At 47.6% G+C, this 20,429-nt stretch overlaps 1 protein-coding gene across 2 annotated transcripts in view; it reads right to left on the bottom strand.

Annotated features, from left to right (window-relative positions):
- Positions 1 to 20,429, bottom strand: part of LOC133236461 (butyrophilin-like protein 1) — a 39,552-nt gene that overhangs the window by 18,394 nt on the left and 729 nt on the right. Inside the window, exons 2-10 of one of the 2 annotated variants that reach the window (XR_009732898.1) lie at positions 19,465 to 19,559; positions 16,818 to 17,165; positions 15,166 to 15,447; positions 14,849 to 15,049; positions 14,558 to 14,578; positions 14,399 to 14,425; positions 13,340 to 13,366; positions 11,078 to 11,104; positions 9,841 to 10,669 (exon numbers count right to left, since the gene is read on the bottom strand). Coding sequence is in view for 1 of the 2 variants with exons in the window: in XM_061398488.1 (XP_061254472.1) it covers positions 10,023 to 10,669; positions 11,078 to 11,104; positions 13,340 to 13,366; positions 14,399 to 14,425; positions 14,558 to 14,578; positions 14,849 to 15,049; positions 15,166 to 15,447; positions 16,818 to 17,165; positions 19,465 to 19,549 (1,665 nt within the window). In the remaining variant the exon portion in view is untranslated. Of the gene's footprint in view, positions 1 to 4,663; positions 10,670 to 11,077; positions 11,105 to 13,339; positions 13,367 to 14,398; positions 14,426 to 14,557; positions 14,579 to 14,848; positions 15,050 to 15,165; positions 15,448 to 16,817; positions 17,166 to 19,464; positions 19,560 to 20,429 lie in introns of those variants that run through there. The other variant, XM_061398488.1, reaches the window with a different exon arrangement.

A 20,429-nucleotide genomic window follows, 5' to 3' on the forward strand; every position in this document is an offset into this window, starting at 1 on the left:
AGGACACTTGAACACGCTGGCAAGGTGGACAAAAACAGCCAACTTCACCAACCTCCACCGCCACCCCAGGCATCAGGGTCGTGTGCCAGCTGCTTCTTGCTCACTCGCCACAAAAGACTTTTCTTTCTCCAAATATAAATTATCTTAATGCTAACAGGGTTAATATTTAACAGTCATAGTATCCCTTATCTTTAATTTGCTTCAGGAGCTTTCAAAACAGTTTCAGAAAAACTTCTAATCCATAAAACCATAGTGATATAAAATGAATTGTGATTTTTAAAATGTTACAGTAGATGAAAAGAATTAAACTCCTATTTTAAATAATATACAATCTGGAAACCTTATTGTCCTTCACGTTGTTAAGTTGAATAGTTCACTAGATTAATTTATACTGTAGGCAAAGTTTAAACAATTCCTTTGATAGCTATTTTTAGAAAGACACATACACACACACTCCAGAGGCAATGATTTTATTTCAATCTTAAAACATTTCTTTTGTTCTCTAACCATGATATCCTGGCTGGTGGGCAAGGTCTACCCTGGAAGCCTGCTGGGTGGAGCCCAAGGGCACACTGGGGGCCATGACCTTCCTCTGAACCTGCACTTCTGTCCCTCTGCTGAGGAAGGAGAGGCCCTCCCACCACAGGCTGTCATCTCCAAAACTGGAATACCCAGCAAAGGCGGCTCAGGACATGCTTAGGTCACTCAGTCCTTCCCAAGAGTGTGTGCTGCCCAGCCCACCCAGAGGTCAGCTGCAGAGTCCACCTGGCCCATGCCACTGACTCCACGATCCTCTGAGTAGACAATCCACTCTGATTCCGAAGTCTGAGATTCCTTCCAGGAACATGAAAAGGCATCGCTCCCACCCGAGCCCTGAGATTGTTGTTGTTGTTGTTCAGTCCCCAAGTTGTGTCCAACTCTTTGCGATAACAAAAGGTAAAGGAGGGAGACTGAGGAGTCACACAGGCTTACAGAAAATATAATATGTTTTATTTCACCAATAAAAGATTATGATACCAAGCAGGACCCCATGGGACTCCTGGGCACAAAAGCCTTTCTGTGCCCTGAATTTCTCTGATTACAGAAAATAGGATTCATTCAACCTCCAAGACCATCCTTGAGTCCAACAGGCAGGTTCAAGTGGTTGTTAATTAAGGAAGAGAAGGGTTGTGAGATAAGAGAGGAACAGTCAAGAGATACAGTAGTGCAGCCTTGGGGCAAGGTCTGATTCCCCATCAAAGGAAACACACAAAAATATCTTTGAGTTATTTCAGAGATACTGAAACCCTCATCAGGGGGAGAAGTTAATGTTTAACAAGGATGGAATGCCGACTACAAGCACAGAGACCCCAGATCAGTTGGAACCAGAAAGCTGGTGATGCTAACTCCCACTCACCTCACCACTAACCCATCAGAAGAATGTCCACGAGCTGATCATGCTTTTTTTGAAAACATTACTATAGAACTCCTCACTGCCCTCTTCAGGGAGGATCACACAGTTTTGAGGGCTTTAGTCCACTGCGGCCGCCTTTGCCTGACAAAACAATAAAGCGACTATTTTCTACTTCACCCAACACGCTGTCTCCAAGATTTAATATGGTGTCGGGGTACAGGGGCCAGATTCAGCTTCAACAGTAAGGTTCTAAAGGGAAAGAAGGCAGACAGAAAGAGGGTCTGGGAAAGGAAAGAGCAGGGGAAAAGGAAGGAAAAAGGGAGGGAGGGAAGGAGAAAGGGAGAGAAGAAAAGGACAAAAAGGAAGAGGTGGGATCCCCCTGCGTTTATCCTGGCACATGCGGGACCGGACTCCAGAATGCACACGTCTGCCCAGAGTGTCTCATGCATGTCCCCAGTCACTGAGATGTCAGTGTACAATTTACAGTGTGAGCCTTTGTACTGCCCACAAGGCAGTGACCTGTGTACATGCCCTGAGTACAGAACCTGAGTATACGCTCACTCAGTGACCTGGCAAGTGTTTACTCACTCTCCCAATCCCATAGATCAGGCCCACCCATGGCCAAGGGTTAGTCAGGCAAGTCCTGCTCAGAGGGATTTGAGTACCAACGTCCGAGAACCACTTGAAGGTCTGACACTTTGGCCTCCGTCCCTGAGAGAATCAGAGAAGAGAGGTCTGGGGCAGGAAAGGCAGGAGAGGCTGGCTCTATTTGAGGAGGAACAATGACTGAAAACTGCCCACTCTGCCCAGGCACACTAGTAACCATTTGCATGAATTGTTTTATGACAGGAGGTCCTGGTAAGGAACATGGAATTAATAAGCCACCACCAACCGGAAGAGTTCAGGAAAGGTCAAAAGTTGACACACGTGTTCAACTACCTCCCAGAATCCTTCTCGCTAGCTGAGCAATGTGTGCGCCACCAGGAAGGACTCTGAATCAGGATGACTGGCCAAAGACAACCAGGAAACTAATCCCATCACCGTAAAACCCGAGACTGCGAGCCCGCGGCAGAGCAGTTCTCCTGGGTTCTCTTACCCTTCTGCTCTCCGCCAGGGCGCCCTTTTCAAATAAAATCTCCTGCTTTGTCAGCATGTGTGTTTCCTCAGAAAATTCATTTCCAAGTGTTAGACAAGAGCCCATTTTTGGACCCTGGAAGGGATCCCCCTTCCTGCAACAGTTCTAGAGTCCCTAGGATGCCCACCCTGTTCCTTCAGGTCAGGAGACTTGTCTCCACAGGCTGAGTTGTGGGCTAAAGCCCTGAGGCCAAGCCCTGCTCTCGCATGATGTCACCAAACACTCGGGCACACTGTTTGCCCAGTGCCATTTTACTCTGAACATCACATACTTTATTATAATCCTCAGAGGAAAGTCTTACTTTCTTCATTTTACAGCTGAGAGACAGAGGTTCAACAACATGAAGGGACCTGCCCAGAGTTATGTGTGTCAAGCCCACAGGCTCCAGGCCCCACTAAAGCTCAGCTGAGCCCTAAACAGGGGCCACCAGCTAGGGGCGAACCAGCTCCAGAGGTGCTCCAGGGATCTGGGGGCAGGAGGGGAGGCAGAAGAAATGTTAGAATACCTTTCATCTTACTCTTTTTTAATGTGCTATTTGTGTTTGTTTTTAGAATCTGTACAACATTTCCACACACTTGATAGCTGCTTGTTGAAAATACATTACTAAAAGGAGTGCATGCTCCAGAATTGGAGACCAAGCTCCAATCTTCCACTCCAGAAATCCTCTCTAAAGCACCAGGTATCAAAGAGGGAGACAGCAGGATCAACCTGCAGCAGCCGCTTGAGAGGCAGCCCAGAAACGAGGTGCTACGGGGATAAGGAGAAACCTGGGGGCCAAGAGAAGGGCTGCCCTGCTGGATCAGCCCAGGTTCCACCGGGTTCTGCTGCCCCCTTGTGGCCAGCGCTGTGGACTGAAAACACGGCTTCCCCGCAGGAGGACACGAAGGGAGGGAGAGGCAGACAAGGAATGTTAGAAAAATGGACGTGGACACAGGAAACCACACACAAAAGACTGCAGGCTACAGGATTCCTCATATATGAAGTTAAAGCACAGGCAAAATGCGTCTGTGCTGGCAGAAGTCAGAGGAGGAGGTCCTGGAAGCTTGAGGGGACACTTAGAGAGGGACACCAGGGAGCTATCCGATATGATCTGGGTGTGGTTACTCAGCTATGTGCATACGAAAAAATTCATCACACTGCACACTGGACATCAGTGGCCTTTATTCCATTTGTGTATTATCTTTTGCTCCCCTGTGTCTCCTTCTTTCTGCTTCTCAACTAAAACAAAAACAGAAACTTCTGGGGAGGAGGTATGTGACATTTGGAAAGAGAGAGATGACAGAGATGACACTCAAAGTGATAATTAAGAGGAAGCATGAGGAAGAGTCTCAGATTTTTATCTTGGGCACATTCATCAAGAGAATTCAGAGAGGAAAACAACCTTCTGCAAACAAAAATGAGAGGAATCTGTGACATTTTCAACAACTTTGCATTGAATTGCATTGTTATACAAAGAGGTGATTCTCAAATCTACATAAAATCTGGAAATGTTTACTAATTAAATGGCTTAGCTTATCCTCTCCTCTTAATAAAAAACAAAAGCCGTCTCTTGAGTCACATGGTAGAAGGTAGAGGAAAATGCAGTTCTGTGTCTCAAGAAAGGGACTGAGCAGGAGATGCAGATGAGGAAGTCCTGAGCAGGTGAGGGAGGGCCAACTTCAGGGGTGTGAACAGGACCTCCCAGATAGAGCATCAAGAGGGAGATGAGGAGAGAATCCTGGGAAACTGGAACGGTGTTAACACTGGTGCAAAGACACCCTCCAGGGCCAAGAAGAGACACTGGGACAGATGAGTGGAAGGGCTTGCATTGCAGGAGCCAAAAAGGAGAAAGTGACACGGAGGAAGTAGTGATCAGGGAAGTCCAATGACTCAGTTAAATATTTCACTCAAGTGTAGTTGTTATGTATTTATTTATAAACTGCCTTATTCTAAGTAAAGATTTAGAGCAATTCATACAAATGATTTCAGAACAATGATACAAACTCAAATAAGTAGAAGGAGTCAATTAAAAAAAGAAAACAAAGATGGAAATGTAAGATAAAGTCCTGTGAGAGTATATTATAATTACACTTCTTAGAAATGGGCCACAGATTTAACCTGAACTCAGCATCAATACAAAAAAGAAAACATATACATTCAATATACAAACAGATTCTTTATTTTTTAGAGTTCAGTATTTTAGCTCAAATCTTTGTTGCCTTGATTTTTATGGGGTTAGTTATATTCACTTGTCATTTTACTACAGTTTGAGAACATTGCATTTGTTCTGTTTGTTCATTGTTTCAACACTTTTTAAATTTTTTTAATAATTCCTGTTTTAATTTTTATTGGAGTAAGGTTGATTTACAATGTTGCATTAGTTTCCACAGTGCAACAAAGAGAACCTATTTTTTTTTTAACTTTACAATATTGTATTGGATTTGCCATATATCAAAATGAATCCACCACAGGTATACACGTGTTCTCCATCCTGAGCCCTCCTCCCTCCTCCCTCCTCGTACCATCCCTCTGAGTCGTCCCATTGCACCAGCCCCAAGCATCCAGTATCGCGCATCGAACCTGGACTGGCGACTCGTTTCATATATGATATTATACATGTTTCAATGCCATTCTCCCAAATCATCCCACCCTCTCCCTCTCACATGAGTCCAAAAGACTGTTCTATACATTAGTGTCTCTTTTGGTGTCTCATATACAGGGTTATTGTTACCATCTTTCTAAATTCCATATATATGCATTAGTATACTGTATTGGTGTTTTTCTTTCTGGCTTACTTCACTCTGTATAATAGGCTCCAGTTTCATCCACCTCATTAGAACTGATTCAAATGCATTCTTTTTAATGGCTGAGTAATACTCCATTGTGTATATGTACCACTGCTTTCTTACCCATTCATCTGCTGATGGACATCTAGGTTGCTTCCATGTCCTGGCTATTATAAACAGTGCTGCGATGAACATTGGAGTACACGTGTCTCTTTCCCTTCTGGTTTCCTCAGTGTATATGCCCAGCAGTGGGATTGCTGGATCATAAGGCAGTTCTATTTCCAGTTTTTTCAGGAATCTCCACACTGTTCTCCATAGTGGCTAGAGTACCTATTTATATATATACATGTATCCTCTCTTTGTTAGATTCTTTTCACATATAGGTCATTACAGAATACTGAGTAGACTTCTCTATGCTACACAGTAGGTCCTTATTAGTTATCTATTTTATACATAATTGTGTGTACATATGTCAATCTCAGTTTCCCAATTTATCCCTCCCCCATCACTTTCTCCACAGGTAATCATAAGTTTGTTTTCTACGTCTGTCACTGTATTTCTCCTTTGTAAATCAGTTCATTTCTACCATTTTTTCACATTCCATATATAAGCAATGCCATATGATGTTTGTCTTTGTATGACAAATATATTCATTTAATAAACATTTATTTTGAGCCTCTGTATGACAGCAGAAGGAGGAGAGTGAAAGAGCTAGCTTTAAACAGTATTTTTAAAAACTAAGATCTGGTCCCATTACTTTATGGCAAACAGAAGAAGATAAGGTGGAAGTAGTGATACATTTCCTCTTCTTGGGCTCTAAAATCATTGCAAATGGTGACTGCAGCCATGAAACTGGAAGACGATTGCTTCTCAGCAGGAAAGCAATGACAAACCTAGACGGTGTGTTGAAAACCAGAGATATTACTCTGCCGGCAAAGGTCCATATAGTCAAGGCTGTGGTCTCCTCAGTGGTCACATACGACTATGAGAGCTGGACCATAAAGAAGACAGAGTGCCAAAGAACTGATGCCTTCAAACTGTGCTGCTGGAGAAGACTCCTGAGAGTCCTTTGGACAGCAAGGAGATCAAACCACTCAATCTTAAGGGAAATCAACCCTGAATACTCACTGGAAGGACTAATGCTGAAGCCAAAGCTCCAGTATTTTGGTTATCTGATGTATACAGCGGACTCATTGGGAAAGTTCCTGATGCTAGGAAAGATTGAGGTCAGAAGGAGAAGAGGGTGTCAGAGGATGAGAAGGCTAGATGGCATCACCGATGCAATGGACATGAACTTGAGCAAACTTCAGGAGCTGATGAGGGACAGGAAGGCCTGGCGTGCTGCCGTCCATGGGATCGCAAAGAGTCGGACACAACTGGATGACTGAACAACAACGTGACAGCAGAAAATCCCCAGTCTTTGGAGGTACGTGCCCTCTTCCATGAAACTTACATTCTGGAAATGAACATCACTCAAAATTATCAGGACCGACTGCAAATTGGTATAACTGTGTCAAAGGTAAGGAACAGGATTCTATGGAGCCAAACAGTGAAGATACTCCATTGAGACTGGAGAGAGAGCCTGAGTTTCAACTGGATATGTAGCAGTAAAGCAGAAATAGAGTTCAGGGAAGATAAACCAGAAAAATAAATCTGTTTCTCCATGGAAATGTCAAGGGAGTGGAGTCCCATCTTACACAAGAAAGTTGATTCTTGGGCAGGCAAGTCTTGTATATGGAAAAAATAACCCTTGAAAGTTGGTTACGTTGCTCATAAAGTACTGCCCCATACTTGTGCATAAGGTAAACTTAAACATGTAAAATGTACAGTAAAACATATACTATTATACACAGATGTATGATAAACCAAAAAACACATCTTTAAACTTTAAAAATCACCTCAGCACTTGAAAAGAATCAAGGGCTTCCCTGGTGGTTCAGTGGTAAAGAATCCACCTTCCTACCAAGGCTACAAAGGTGAAAGGAGATCCAACCAGTCCATCCTAAGGAAATCAGTCCTGAATATTCATTGGAAGGACTGAAGCTAAAGCTGAAACTCCAATACTTTGGCCACTTGATGCGAAGAACTGACTCGTTGGAAAAGACCCTGATGCTGGGAAAGACTGAAGGTGGGAGGAGAAGGGGACGACAGAGGATGAGCTGGCATCACCAACTCAATGGACATGAGTTTGAGTAAACTCTGGGAGTTGGTGATGGACAGGAAAGCCTGGTGTGTTGCAGTCCATGAGGTCGCAAAGAGTCAGACACGACTGAGTGACTGAACTGAACTGAATTGACAAAGGCGACATGGCTTTGATCCCTGATCCAGGAAGATCCCACATGCCCCAGAGCAACTAAGCCCGTGCTCTACAACTACTGAGCCTGCGCTCTAGAGCCCGGGAGCCGCAACTACTGAGACCACATGCTGCCCCTTCTAAAGCCCGTGAGCCCCAGAGGCCGTGCTCCACAATAAGAGAAGCCACCACAGTGAGAAGCCCGGGCACCGCAACTAAAGAGTAGCCCCTACTTGTTGCAACTACAGAAAGCCCTCACACAAAAAGGAAGTCCCAGCATCGCCAGTAAATAAATAATGAGAAAGGGATCCATGAATACAAGAAGCTTTCAACTTAGAATAAAGATCCAAACCCCAGCCTTCTCTGGGGCATCTAGAAAATTCTGTGTGTCTTTTCAGGCTTCTCTTCCAATCTGTGGGGGAAGAATATTTAGGTATATTATACCTGTTATTTCAGTTTCCTATTTTTATTCACTAACATTGGATTTTTGCAATGTACTTAGCCTTAAGATTATCCGTATTAAAAGGGTTTTGCTTATATTTAACATAAAATTTTTCATTAATTTTTAAATTATAAAAATATATAATTTTCATAAAGTCATATACATGCCTCTCAGACAAGTAGAGAAGTCAAAGAATTTATTCAGAAAATTAATCCATTACAGAACTGCTACAATTATAAAGCTGGTTCAAAGAGCATTTTGAAGGATACCTTAATTATTGTCTCACCAGAAAAGGCAGTGAAAAATAAATATGCTGAGTTGGGGGGGAAAGTGGTTCATGTCCTATACCATGCTGTGCTGTCCTCAGCCACTCAGTCGTGTCTGATCTCTGAGACCCTGTGGACTGTAGCCCTCCAGGCTTCTCTGGCCAAGGAATTTCCCAGGCAAGAATACTGGAGTGGGTTGCAATTTCCTACTCCAACATGACACCTTACATTTGTCTAATTATAGGATTTTTTTAATAATATTTTAAAGAATAGTTTCCAGATTTTAAATAATTACATATTTTTTGCAATACAAGGAAAAGATTTCAAGAATGATAGAGGAGTGGGTAATAAAAGATGGCTTCTTTAAAAATAAGCATTTTAGAAACTATCAGAACAATTCCATAGAATTCCAAATTGCATTCAATGGAGTCCAGTTATACTTTCTTAAATATTGACCAGTTTTGCATCTATTTGTAAATAAATTTAAGCACGCTTTAATCTATCAATATGTAGTACTTTGAATTCTTCTGTGAACAGGTTGTAACAGGCACTGATCCCCCTTTAAATGAGTTGAATAAAGTAGTTTGTGCACACACACACAAACACACACAAACAATCAGAAATTGCGTAGTGCCTATCCAACTAGGACCTACAGCAGCCATTCTACATCTTCAGTGAAGCAGAACCACAGCCCGTGGGCTTACTCCCCAGGCACCTGTGAAATTTAAGGAGCTTGAGCAAATCTCCAAAGGTCTGGGTCCCTCAGAGTCCTGCTTCCTTTTCTGCTCTTTACCATAGGACTTGGAGGTACTAAGAGGCAATACACTGATTACTAGAATCGAGCTCACGGTCAGAGCTCTCTGCAATGCACCTGCCTCTGAAAACTCTTGTCTTCACTCACACCTTAATCCTGGTAGCAGTTCTTTTCTTTCCTCCTGATGCAGACACTACAGCAAAACCCAGATCCTTCTCCTTCTTTCACAGAAATCTACTGAGGTTGAAAAAAATAGGTGAGTTTCATCCACCCCAGAATAGGAAGTATATAAAGTAGAATGCTAACTCCTCTAAAATTCATCAGCCATCCATTTCCCTGCAAGATTCTGGATAGCCAGTGCTTCTGGTCAGACTCTGGATCCTCATAAATACAACTGGAGACCCACCTTCGGTTCTGGGTTCCTCTGCACTGATTCAATAAAATAACCCCCTTTTATTCTGCAGAGTGATTCAGCTCTTGTGCCCTTTAATAACCAAATGGTGTATAAACACCATAAAAGGGACTTCCCTGGTGGTCCAGTAGCTAAGACTCTGTGTTCCCCATGCAAGGGGTCTGGGTTCCATCCTTGGTCAGGGACTAGATCCTACATGCCGCAACTAAGAGGTCACATGCCACAACCAAGACCTGGTGCAGCCAAATAAATAAATAAAAATACTTTTCTTCTAAAAAGCATTAAAAAAGATTTATTACCAGCAGAAAATTGACTTCCCATGGCAAACTACAGCCTAATCAAAACTAATTCAGAAACAGTCCACGTCTAGCTTCCCAAACCTGAGTCCATGGCATGAACTGACATTTGTTATAACCACAGGCCCAGGAGTCTGTCTCCAGAGCAGGGGGACGAGACCCCCCAGCCATCCAGGCTGCACCTCAGAGGCCTCTGTCGCAAGGGGAAGAGCCACAGCGAGGGTCCAGGACAGTGACAGGTCCTAAGGGGACACAGGCTCTGGCTTTCAGGGGAGCAATGGAGACTCGGCCCCGGGGAGACCATCAGCACCAGAACCTGAGCTGAACCCCGCCCCTGGGAGGCTCACAGGCTCCTCCAGAGAAGGATTGCTAAGGGCAACAGGGAGCCCCGCAGACCTTCCCACCTTGGAGCAGATGGTCGTGGACACGTTTCCTGACCTAATCATGAAGTATGGAAAGAGAGTCCCAGAGAAGGAAGCCTGAGGGAAGGAGAAAATGTGGGAGCCATCAGTCATGTTGTAGAAGGAGACATCCCCTTCCTGGTGGTCCAGGAACACCCCTACCCTAAGCCTGGGGTGGGGAGCCTGCATGAGGGATAGCGGAGTCTGAGGTACAGCACAGGCACAATATCCTCTTTCAAATCTCCCCACAGTCCAGAACCCCTTATGTGGGGACTCTATGTACAACCCTTTCCTGTTTACACCTTCCCCACAGACCCCCAGGGCCCACTCACTTTGGTCTCCATCCCTGATCTCCACCTCCCAGTAACAGCGCCCTGCTGTGATGCCCTCAAAGCCCAGTACACTGCATGTATCTGCAGTGTTCACACAGGAGGCCTTCAAGGTCACACTTGTCTTTTCATCAGAGACGACAAGGTCTGAATGGGCAGATCCTGGATCCAGAGTGACAGGCCCTGCGGAGAAAGTTGTCTATCGTTCAAGGTCCTCCCCTCCCCAAGAACACACAACCACCCCTCAACCCGGAATCCCAGCTCCATGGGAGGAAGGCTAAGCACCCTGACAATAGGAACTTGTGATTCAAGTCGACGGGCCTCCAAGCAGGAAATGGACCCACAAGACTGATTTCAGGGTGAGATACGTCACAGAGCCCTTGAGGACCAGCCTGCTCTTCAAGGGCTGAAGGATGTCTATTTAGCATTCAATATCAGCCAAAGTCATCAGCCCCACCTGTGTGTGACTGTCACCACCACATCCCACCCCACGCTATTGATGGTGCCAGCATCTATATCACCACTGAGAACTGAAGGAGAGGCCATGGGGACAGCAGTAGGAAAATCCAGAAAAAACACAAAGTCACTCACATTCCTGGAACTCCTCCTTCCGCCAATCTACAAGGAAAACACACATTTCGTATCAGGGTTTCACGAAGACTATAAAACACACATTAGGGTGGGTACCTAGGGTGGGTACTGAAGCTGCTAATGAAGAATTTGTTGGGAAACAGTTTGGAAATATTCGCTTCATACATTTATTGCTCTTTTATACACACACACTCACACACACACAGAATGATCATTTTGCAACCTTTTGTTGAAGACCTAGCCATAAACCTTAATACTCAGGGATTGAGAAGCTGGAGACTGACCTGAACAGAAAGATCTTTGCCATATTTGCCTACCAAATTATTCTTTCTCAAGGCCCTAGCCACATATCTATAATGAAAGATAGGCTTTCTAGAGAAAGAATTGGGGAGATAAAAGCTTTCGATCACAAGTGAAGAACTCATTGGGCTGAGCTTGCAGGTTGTCCCTGAGCCATGGGTAGAGAGAATACAACTGGCTAAGCTGAACTTGGAGCATGACTATGTGCCAGGAGAGAAGAGAGCTCAGCGCACAGCACTGGAGAAATCTGACCCAGGTAGAAGACCATGCAGAGGTTTCCAGAGAGGGAGAGAGACGTTCAAATAAGGAAGCATGACAAGCGCTGAAAAGATGAAACACGAATAACTTCTCCTTCCATTTTTGTAGGAACAAAACCATCCCTATAGACATGGCATATAGTGAAAATATTTAAAAATGCTGATTCTAGTATCATGGTACAGTTTCTTTTCTTTTAATGAAAGGTATAGAATAGAAGGTATACATTAAAATACACACGACTTAAATTTGGCAGAGAACGTGAGGATGGTAAAAGAAGACTACACGATCATCACTGTGTAGAAACAAATCCCTGCAAGAATCAGTAAGACGTCTGAGGTGGCTTCTCACCCATCTGGTGCCCAGGCCTCTGTCACCCTCTGGGTTCCCCACTTTCTCTCACAGTTCTGTATTCCTGACCCTAAACAGGAGCATTCCAAGCAGGAACAGGGCCTATGACAGGGGCTCAGAGGGTGCAGAGCCTTCACTCACCCCACTGCTAAGGGTCCTCGAGACCACCCTCACCGCACGAGCATCCCTGCAACCACACACCTGCCCCAGCTCCTCTGGGAGGTGCAGATGGTCTCATTATCAGAGGCAAACTCATTATATGGTTACCTAAAAAGGGCTTAGGAATGTAAGTTTCTCTTAAATATTTTAAAGAAGACTCAAGGAGTCCATTACATTTCATGTCATGAAGCTTGCAAACTCTCAGGGCACGTCTCAGATTCACACCATGTGGCTGTGACTTTTGACCTTCTGACCTTTGGCCTCTCTTCAGTCACTCTGTCCACTCAAAAACTCTACAGTGCATTTCCCCCCACACATTCCTATATTTCCTTCATATCTTCTCCTCTCTTCCTCCTGACCTTTTCTTCCGTGATTTGTTCCCCTACCCCTTCTCCAAGAAGCAATTTAACCTCTCTCACTGTCTCCTTTTCCAATCTTCTATATTAACCCTGAAAAGGGGAGGAGGAACCTGAGCCCTTCAGACAAATATTCTCCTAAAATGGAAGATGATGGTCATGAATAATCCATCATATGTTACATTTTTGGTTTTATGGCAAAAAAACACACTTGGGATTTTCCATATAATTTCAGATCTTTCACACCCTCATTCAAGGAGTCCATACATATCCCAGAGGTGCTGGACCCCAGAGTCAGAACACCTGCTCCTCATCAACCAGGAGGCGTGGAGGATGAAAGCCAGCCTGGACATGGGGTCAGAGCATGAGGAAGCAGAGAGAAGACCAATATTGCAGAGGACCAGGGAGAAACGGGGAAACCAAAACTAGAGCCAATGAGACTAGGATTTGTCGAGCAAGAAGGATTCAAACCAAGGCTCCCATAAGCAGGCAAGCATGACTTCTGACATCTTCCAGAGATGACCGACCCCTGATCCACACAGTCGTTCCCTGCTGCCGTCCCTCCTCACCACTGACACCTCCGCTGTCACTGTCACAAGAAGTCCCTGTTGCACCAGGTGTTTGGGGAGGCGCTGCTAACCCTGACCGTGCCCTGCAGTAGAGCACGGGCAGGATGGAGGCACATCTGTGTGCCGAGGAGTCCCTGCAGTCTCCAGGTGGAGGCTACAAAGGTGCCAAGAAGACCAAGGACACTACCCCACCCTGCTGTGGGGTCCCCTCAGGGAGAAGGGGGCAGAGTCTAGGTTGGGAGGGGAGGCCACAGGAACTCAGAGCCACTTACCTGCATACAGCTGCGCCTTCCTCCAGGCTGAAAGGGAACACACTCTGGTGAGACCTCAGCCAGAAGAAACCTGCTCAGTGTGACTCTATTGGCCGTTGCCTCCCCTCTGCTCTGCAGGTGAGACTAACTACAGTGGGAAGAGGCTGGAGAATAGGTGACTTCCAGCCACGTGCAGACAGCAGGTGTGGTGGGGAATCCCCTGGAGCACAGGTCAGAGGCCTGCAGCACTCTGGAATGACTTCCACCGCTGTCCCCTGCTGCGTGACGTTTGGCTAGTTCACCTAGTTGCTCCTCCTTCAAAATCCTTCAAAACTCCTGTTTCACCTGTTACTCCATGTTGCTACTCAGGCTCAGAAGCTATTTGTTTGAATAGATTTTAGGGGAAAAAGTGTAAATTACTCCACAATTCTAACAATTGATTATTGCATCAGTATTTTCTGGAAAAAAATATATATGAAAAATTGACATGAAGCAGGAATTTTAAAAGAACATAGATACAAGGTCAACTCCAAGGTAAAACTGGCCAAGCATTCCCAGAGGAAATCATTCTAGATATACATGTCATTTTTCTGGGCAGCCCATGACTTTTCCATGCATCGTCAGCCCAGGTATCAATCAGCCCTCAATCACTTTCTGATCATCATCTTGAGGAACTGGAAAGAAGAGACTCTCCCTGGATGGTGTGCTGGGATAGAGGAAGGAGGCCACACACAAAGTTAATCACCATTTGTTTGTGTAGCTCCTTCTGTGAAATCTCAGGGCATGTGGCCCTCAGGTACTGATCAAAAACCAGATGCATTCAGGCTACAAAGCTATCGGTAATTTCCAGGTTGATCAGGGTTAGAATAAGACCCAGGGTGCATGAGAAATTCTAAGGTCACCATCAGACCCAAGCTTCCTGCCAGCCCAGGTCTGCAAGGGGCCTAGGAGCCGGGTTCTGCCTCCCCCAGCCTCCACTTGCACTCCGCAAAAGGGGGTCCACATGTCTAGACACAAACAGGGAGAGGGACACCTTGGCACAGGTAACACAGACCCAAGGACATCTGGAGAGTCACTCACCAGCCAGGTAAGCAGATTTCCTCCTCTCTGAAAAGCAAAACACAAGAAAACAGGTGTTTTCTAAGAACCAGAAATGTCTGAACCAGTGAAACATGCTAAGAACAAGAATGTATCCTGTGGAGGGGATGCAGAGAGCTCAAGAGGAAAAGTAGAGCTTACCTAGTTCTTCCTGAAGTTTAGCTGAAAGAGAGTGAAAATAAAAAAGCATGAACTCCACTCCCTAAGAAAAAGATTCACAAATACCACCTCTCTGTGCGTAACCCCTGGTGAAGACGATACAACTGCAGACCCATTGGAGCCTCCTCAGCTCCAGCTGTCCACCCAGGTCTCCCCAGCCACCTGCTCTGGACTGGGATTTCCCCAGAGCCCTGCACTCAGGCCCTGTGGTCAGCGCATTCATCTCAGCACCAGCTGCCACATTCACCAGCCTTGACCCCTGTCCTGCCTTACCTGCGTCCTTCAGCAATTCCTCCTTTGTCTGACGGTCCTGCTCGCTAGTCTGGCACAGAGTCTCCTTTTCTCCCATCTCCTGCATCTTCATGGAATGTTCTCTCTTGGTGTAACATCCAGCCCCAAGGAGCAAGATCACCAGCACAGTCAGGCTCACCGAGAAAGCCACCTTCCAGGGAGAGGCCTGGGGGAAGAAGGGCTCTGTAGCCCAGCCAGACACCCCGTCAGGGCTCCTGCCCAGGACAGCACAGCCCGGAACACCCAGGAACACCCGGCCCCCTCCTCCAGCCCTGCTGGAAGCCGGGAGCACCTCTGACCTGGGATGAAAATGGCCATGGCCTTCTCCTGGCCCAGGACAGGGTTGAGGATGGAGCAGGTCACGTTCCCCACAGAGCTGTCTCTCACCACCAGCGCCGCCTCCACACTGAACAGCCCTTCAGCATCCTGGGTGTGGGCCTCAGAGAATGCCAGGAACTTCTCTCCGCTGAGGTCTCTCCACTGCACCTGGGGCTTCGGGAACCACCCCGAGGCCGTGCACACCACGCGGACCCCATCTTCCTCAGGCCCTGTGATGCGCACCTGAGGGGAAGAGCCCACACCTGCGGGAGGCAAGATGTAGAGCCCAGGGACCCAGCAGTGCCTACGTGTGCACAACTCCAGGGGGCGCCCTGCACTTGGCATTCTGGGGGCTCTGGGGACAGCCTGCTCCCACAGGGAACAAGGAGGCATCATTGCTCGGGGAACAGAAGGAAGGAGCATGGGGACCCCCAGGGTTTCAGAGGGCTGGACCCTTCTCCCCAGTCGTGCAAGTGAAAGGGCTGATGCCGTGTAAACAGGGGGAGGAATGTGGTCCCAGGTCCACACTTATCCTTGCTCTCCTCACCTCACACTCTCCCAGGGCATCTGCTTCCACACCCACTGCCTCTCTTTGTAAATCACCAGGAAAATTAGGTCAGCTGACACCCCTATGCCCTGAACTCCGCTTCCTTCTATCCTCAGGTTTACCTCCACATGGACTCCTCACATAGACTTCAAACTCATAATTCCAGAACTAATATGTGCTTTGGCCCCATCTATGATGGCTTGATTGTGAAAATATTCCAACATCTCCACTCATCTTTATATCCAGTCCCTGTCCCTGTCTGCCACACTCTTGTCCCCTCTGAACACCCTGTCCCTTCACTCACTCCCACCAGCTATGAGGACCCCAGGTGTCCCTAGAACACACCAGCCACACACCCTCCCCAGGCCATTAAGGTTGGCTGTTCCCTCCCCTTTGAACTTGCAACCCCTAGATGTCCAAGACGCTGAATCCCTCCTTCCAGTCTACGTTCAGATACACATTCTCCATCAGGACCGGCCTGCGCCACTGTGTAACACTGCAGCCCAGCCTCACTCCCAACCCTCGGTCCTGATCCCCTTCCCCTGTTCCACTCAGCTTCTCATCCTCAGCACTTACCACATTCTAACATCACCTATAATCTGTTTCTTCATTGTGACTGCTTGATCATCCACTTGAGAATATACACTCATAACAACAGGGATTTTTATTACATTCTCTGATGCATCCAAGGTGCTTAGAAAGGATCAGACACATAGTATGTGCATGCTCAGTCCCTTCAGTCGGATCCGATTCTTTGCGACCATATGGACTGTGGCCCTCCAGGCTCCCTGTCCATGGGATTCTCCAGGCAAGAATACTGAAGTGGGTTGCCATTTCCTCCCCCAGGGGATCTTCACAACCAAGGGATAGAATCCATGTCTCCTGCATTGCAGGTGGATTCTTTACCACTGAGCCACCTGGGAAGCCCAGACACATAGGAGGGACTCTATATATTTGCACTGAATGAATGAATGGATCAAAGAGCTTCCCTTCCTCCTGTGATAAATGTGGAGCTGAATTTTATCTTTCAGATCCCTCCCAGTTCCAACACCCCAAAACGCTAATCTAGTTACCCAAGTCACCAACCTGCCACCTTCAGCTCCAAACCAGCCTCTTCATAGAAGTGTCCTTTTCTGAAGAAGCAGGTGTACAGCCCATTGTCAGAAGCCTGGACCCTCTGGATGCGCACGGCAGCATATCCCTGGTTGAGGCGGCCCCCCACCAGCGAGGTCCGCCCTGCGTAAGGAGCCATCAACTCCTCCTTCTGCTCCTGTCGGTTCTGATAGGCAAACACGGCTTCCAAAGACTTGGAGCGGAACCACCTCAGCTCCATGTCCTCTGCACTCACAGCTGGAAATAGGGAGCACGGCAGCATAGCTTCTCCACCCAGCACTGCCACGATGGGGTGCAAAGGGCCAGTCACCCGGAACTTCTCTGTGAACACAGAGACGGCAGTGAGAGAGCAGGAGAGATGCAGACCGAGGGCAGGGGACACACAGCATCAGGTGGGAAGGCCCCAGTCTCGAATGAGATGACCACGGGACTGATGGATTGAGCTTGATGACTCTGAATCTGAGCAACATCTCTGATCACATTTTTGTGACCCAGAAACAGTTTCAAGGAGAATCCCTCACTCTCCTGTTCTCCTGTCCCCAGGCCCTTCTGTGAAGGCCCTCAGCGTGAATATGCAACAGAATCGTCATGAGATCAGGGGAATCACAATTGGCAGGGACCCCCTCCACTCCCAGTACACCTTCTGATATAGTAGGTCTGGGGTGGACCCAAGGATATGCCTTTATAAACCGTCCCTGGGAGGCTGATACTGATGCTCCATGGACCACACATTGAGAACCACAGCTCTATCCTGCCCCCCACTCCTTGGGCAGGACTGAACTCTGAACAAAGAACATACCCGGGCTCTAGGTCAGAAATTCTTGATCATCAGCCACACCCGGGGCTACTCTATTCCAGCCCTAACTTTATCATGTGTGTTCATGACTTTCTCTTCGGCTCAAACATGCACTAAAACCCAGATCCGAATGCTGTTTTCGTTAAAAAGCTGCCTTTCTTCTCATCACACAGGAACCCATATCCACCCCACTGACATCTTTCCAGAGCCTTTGTCCTTCTGAGACCTGGTGGATGGGTCACGACATGACCCCTGTGTGAGACAGCCCTGCTAGATCTCCAAAGAAAGATTTCAGCTGCTCAGAGTTGGTCTGAGTCACCATCGTCTCTCACGTAGAGGACAATGGTACAATGAGCACCCTGGGTCTCCTCTCCCCACTCCCATGGGGTGAGGGCCCACAGTCAGCCCCTCACCATGAAGGACAGGCCACTCTAAACAGCTGTACACCTTGTCCCTACTCGGCTCAAAGCCTTGCCATGGCTCCTCAGTCCCCTCAGTGGACCTCAGGCCCACTGAGGTTGAACCCCGGGGCCTCCCCGACCCCTACTCCTGGTTTCTCCCTCTCACACACTCTGCTCCAGCCAAGACTTGCCTCCACAGTCCTTTGAGCATTACAGGCACACAGGCAGCTTTGCACTGGCTCTTCTCTCCTGCAGAAACCATCCTTCCACTGGAACGGTCACAGACTCACCCCCTCCTCCAGGTCTTTGTTCTCCTCTCCCTGAACATGCTGGTGCCTGCTTCCCACCTCCCCACCCCTGGCTGCCTCCCTCCAGCCTCATCACTCCACTGCCCCTCCTCTCATCTCTTACAACAAACTGTCAGTTACAGTCTTCTGTGCATTTCTTACTCACAGCCTCCTTCTACATTGTAAGCTCTATAAAGATAGGATCTGTCTGTTTTGTTCAAGTACAGCACCTAATGGACTTCCCTGGTGGCTCAGACGGTAAAGAATCCGCCTGCAACGCTGGAGACCCAGGTTCAATCCCTGGATTGGGAAGATCCCCTGCAGGAAGGCATGGCAACTCATTCCAGTATTCTTGCCTGGAGAATCCACATGGTCAGAGGAGCCTGGCGGCCCCATCCACAGGGTCACAAAGAGTCCGACTCGACCAAGTGACTAACACTTTCACTTTCTTACTGTCACATTTTTGTTCTTTTTATTTTATATTGGAGGATAGCTGGTGGCTCAGTCAGTAAAGAATCCGCATGCAATTCAGGAGACCTCTGTTTGATCCCTGAGTTGGGAAGATCTCCTGGAGGAGATCATGGCAACCCACTCTAGCATTCTTGCCTGGAGGATCCCCGTGGTCAGAGGAGCCTAGCTGACCCCAGTCCATGCTGTTGCAAAGAGTTGGACGTGACTGAAGCAACTTAGCACACAACACATAGACATTTAACAATGTTGTGATAGTTTCAGGTGGACAGCACAGGGACTCAGCTATACATACATGTGTATCCATTCTCCCATGGTAACATTTTTCATAGTTGCCTTTTTTGCTGCAAGGCATGCATGACCAGGCATCCTAACCAGCTACAAACTTATGCCTCTGCAATGGAAGCATGATGTCTTAAACACTAGACCTTCAGGCAAGTCCTGATAGTTGACTTTTGAAAACATCATAATCTCCACATTGGAAACTGTCAAGGTCCCTTATTTTATGGTTTAGAGACTCTTCTCAATTATATAATTACAGTTAGTGCCTGGGGAAGCATCATAATTATTCTAGAGAAAGGGTTCTTTGAATACCCACCCACTGCTGGTGGAGAGAGCCGGCCTAGCTCCCGGGGACCCACACAGGAAGGGGGTGGGGACACACTCACCTGTGGACCCCCCAGTGGGCAGCGGGAGGAGGAGGAGCAGCATGGTGAGGTGGCAGAGCCCAGAGCCGCGGGAGAAGTCCTCCATCTCTTCAGAGCTGGGGAGACACAGGGCAGAAGGCAGACCCAGGGCTGGCCCAGAGCTCAGGGACCCCAGTGGGGAGGAGGGCTCAGGGCCAGAAACAGTCCTGCAGGAGCATAGCCCCCCCCCCCGGATCCCTGTGCTGATGAGGTGCTGGGCTCCCCACAACTCTGACACCCAGAAAGCACTGAGCCTGGGCTCCTCCCAGCCCTGTGGAAGCCTCTGTGGAGCTAAACAACCTCAAGGTTTGCTTGGGAAAATGCCCCCCTTGCCTTCCCACCCCAATGGCACCTGCAGCCCAGCCCGCTCTGCCCAGAACACCAGGTGCTTCCTTTCCCAGCACCGGGGGCCCCGAGCTGGGACCATCCTGCATCTCCCCATTATTCACAACCACCAGTGATGCCTGTCCACCAGTTAGGGACAGAGACCCAGGTTCAGCTCCTCACTGTGAAGTACAGGCCAGCTCCCACTTGGGGCCCCACAAACGTCTTCCTCGAGGGGACTGTGGGTCCTTCAGAGGCACTGTGAGCTGCCTTTGCTGCTGGGTTAGTTCACCTGCACTTCAACCCCACCCAGTCCTTTCCTGCAGGGACCAAGGACAAGGCCCGCACCCAGGTGCCCAGTCAGTCCCCACAGAGGGCTTAATCCTCATCCCCACTGAATTTAAAGAAGATTTCTGCATTGGGATTGGAGATCCCGGTGGAAACAGAGCAGCCGAAGTTAAAAAAATGAGTCCTTGTCTGAGAAAAGACCCCAAAACACTAAATGTTTGAGGTGAGGGAGGAGGTAGCTTAGGGTCCTGGGAAGGACAGATACTAAGGGCTAAACGCTGAGTCCTCCCCCCAAGACTGGGCCCCTGTCTGCCAAGTTTCTCAACCATCTTTGT

Source organism: Bos javanicus, chromosome 23 (genome assembly GCF_032452875.1).
Source record: "Bos javanicus breed banteng chromosome 23, ARS-OSU_banteng_1.0, whole genome shotgun sequence".
NCBI classification, from domain to species: Eukaryota; Metazoa; Chordata; class Mammalia; order Artiodactyla; family Bovidae; genus Bos; species Bos javanicus.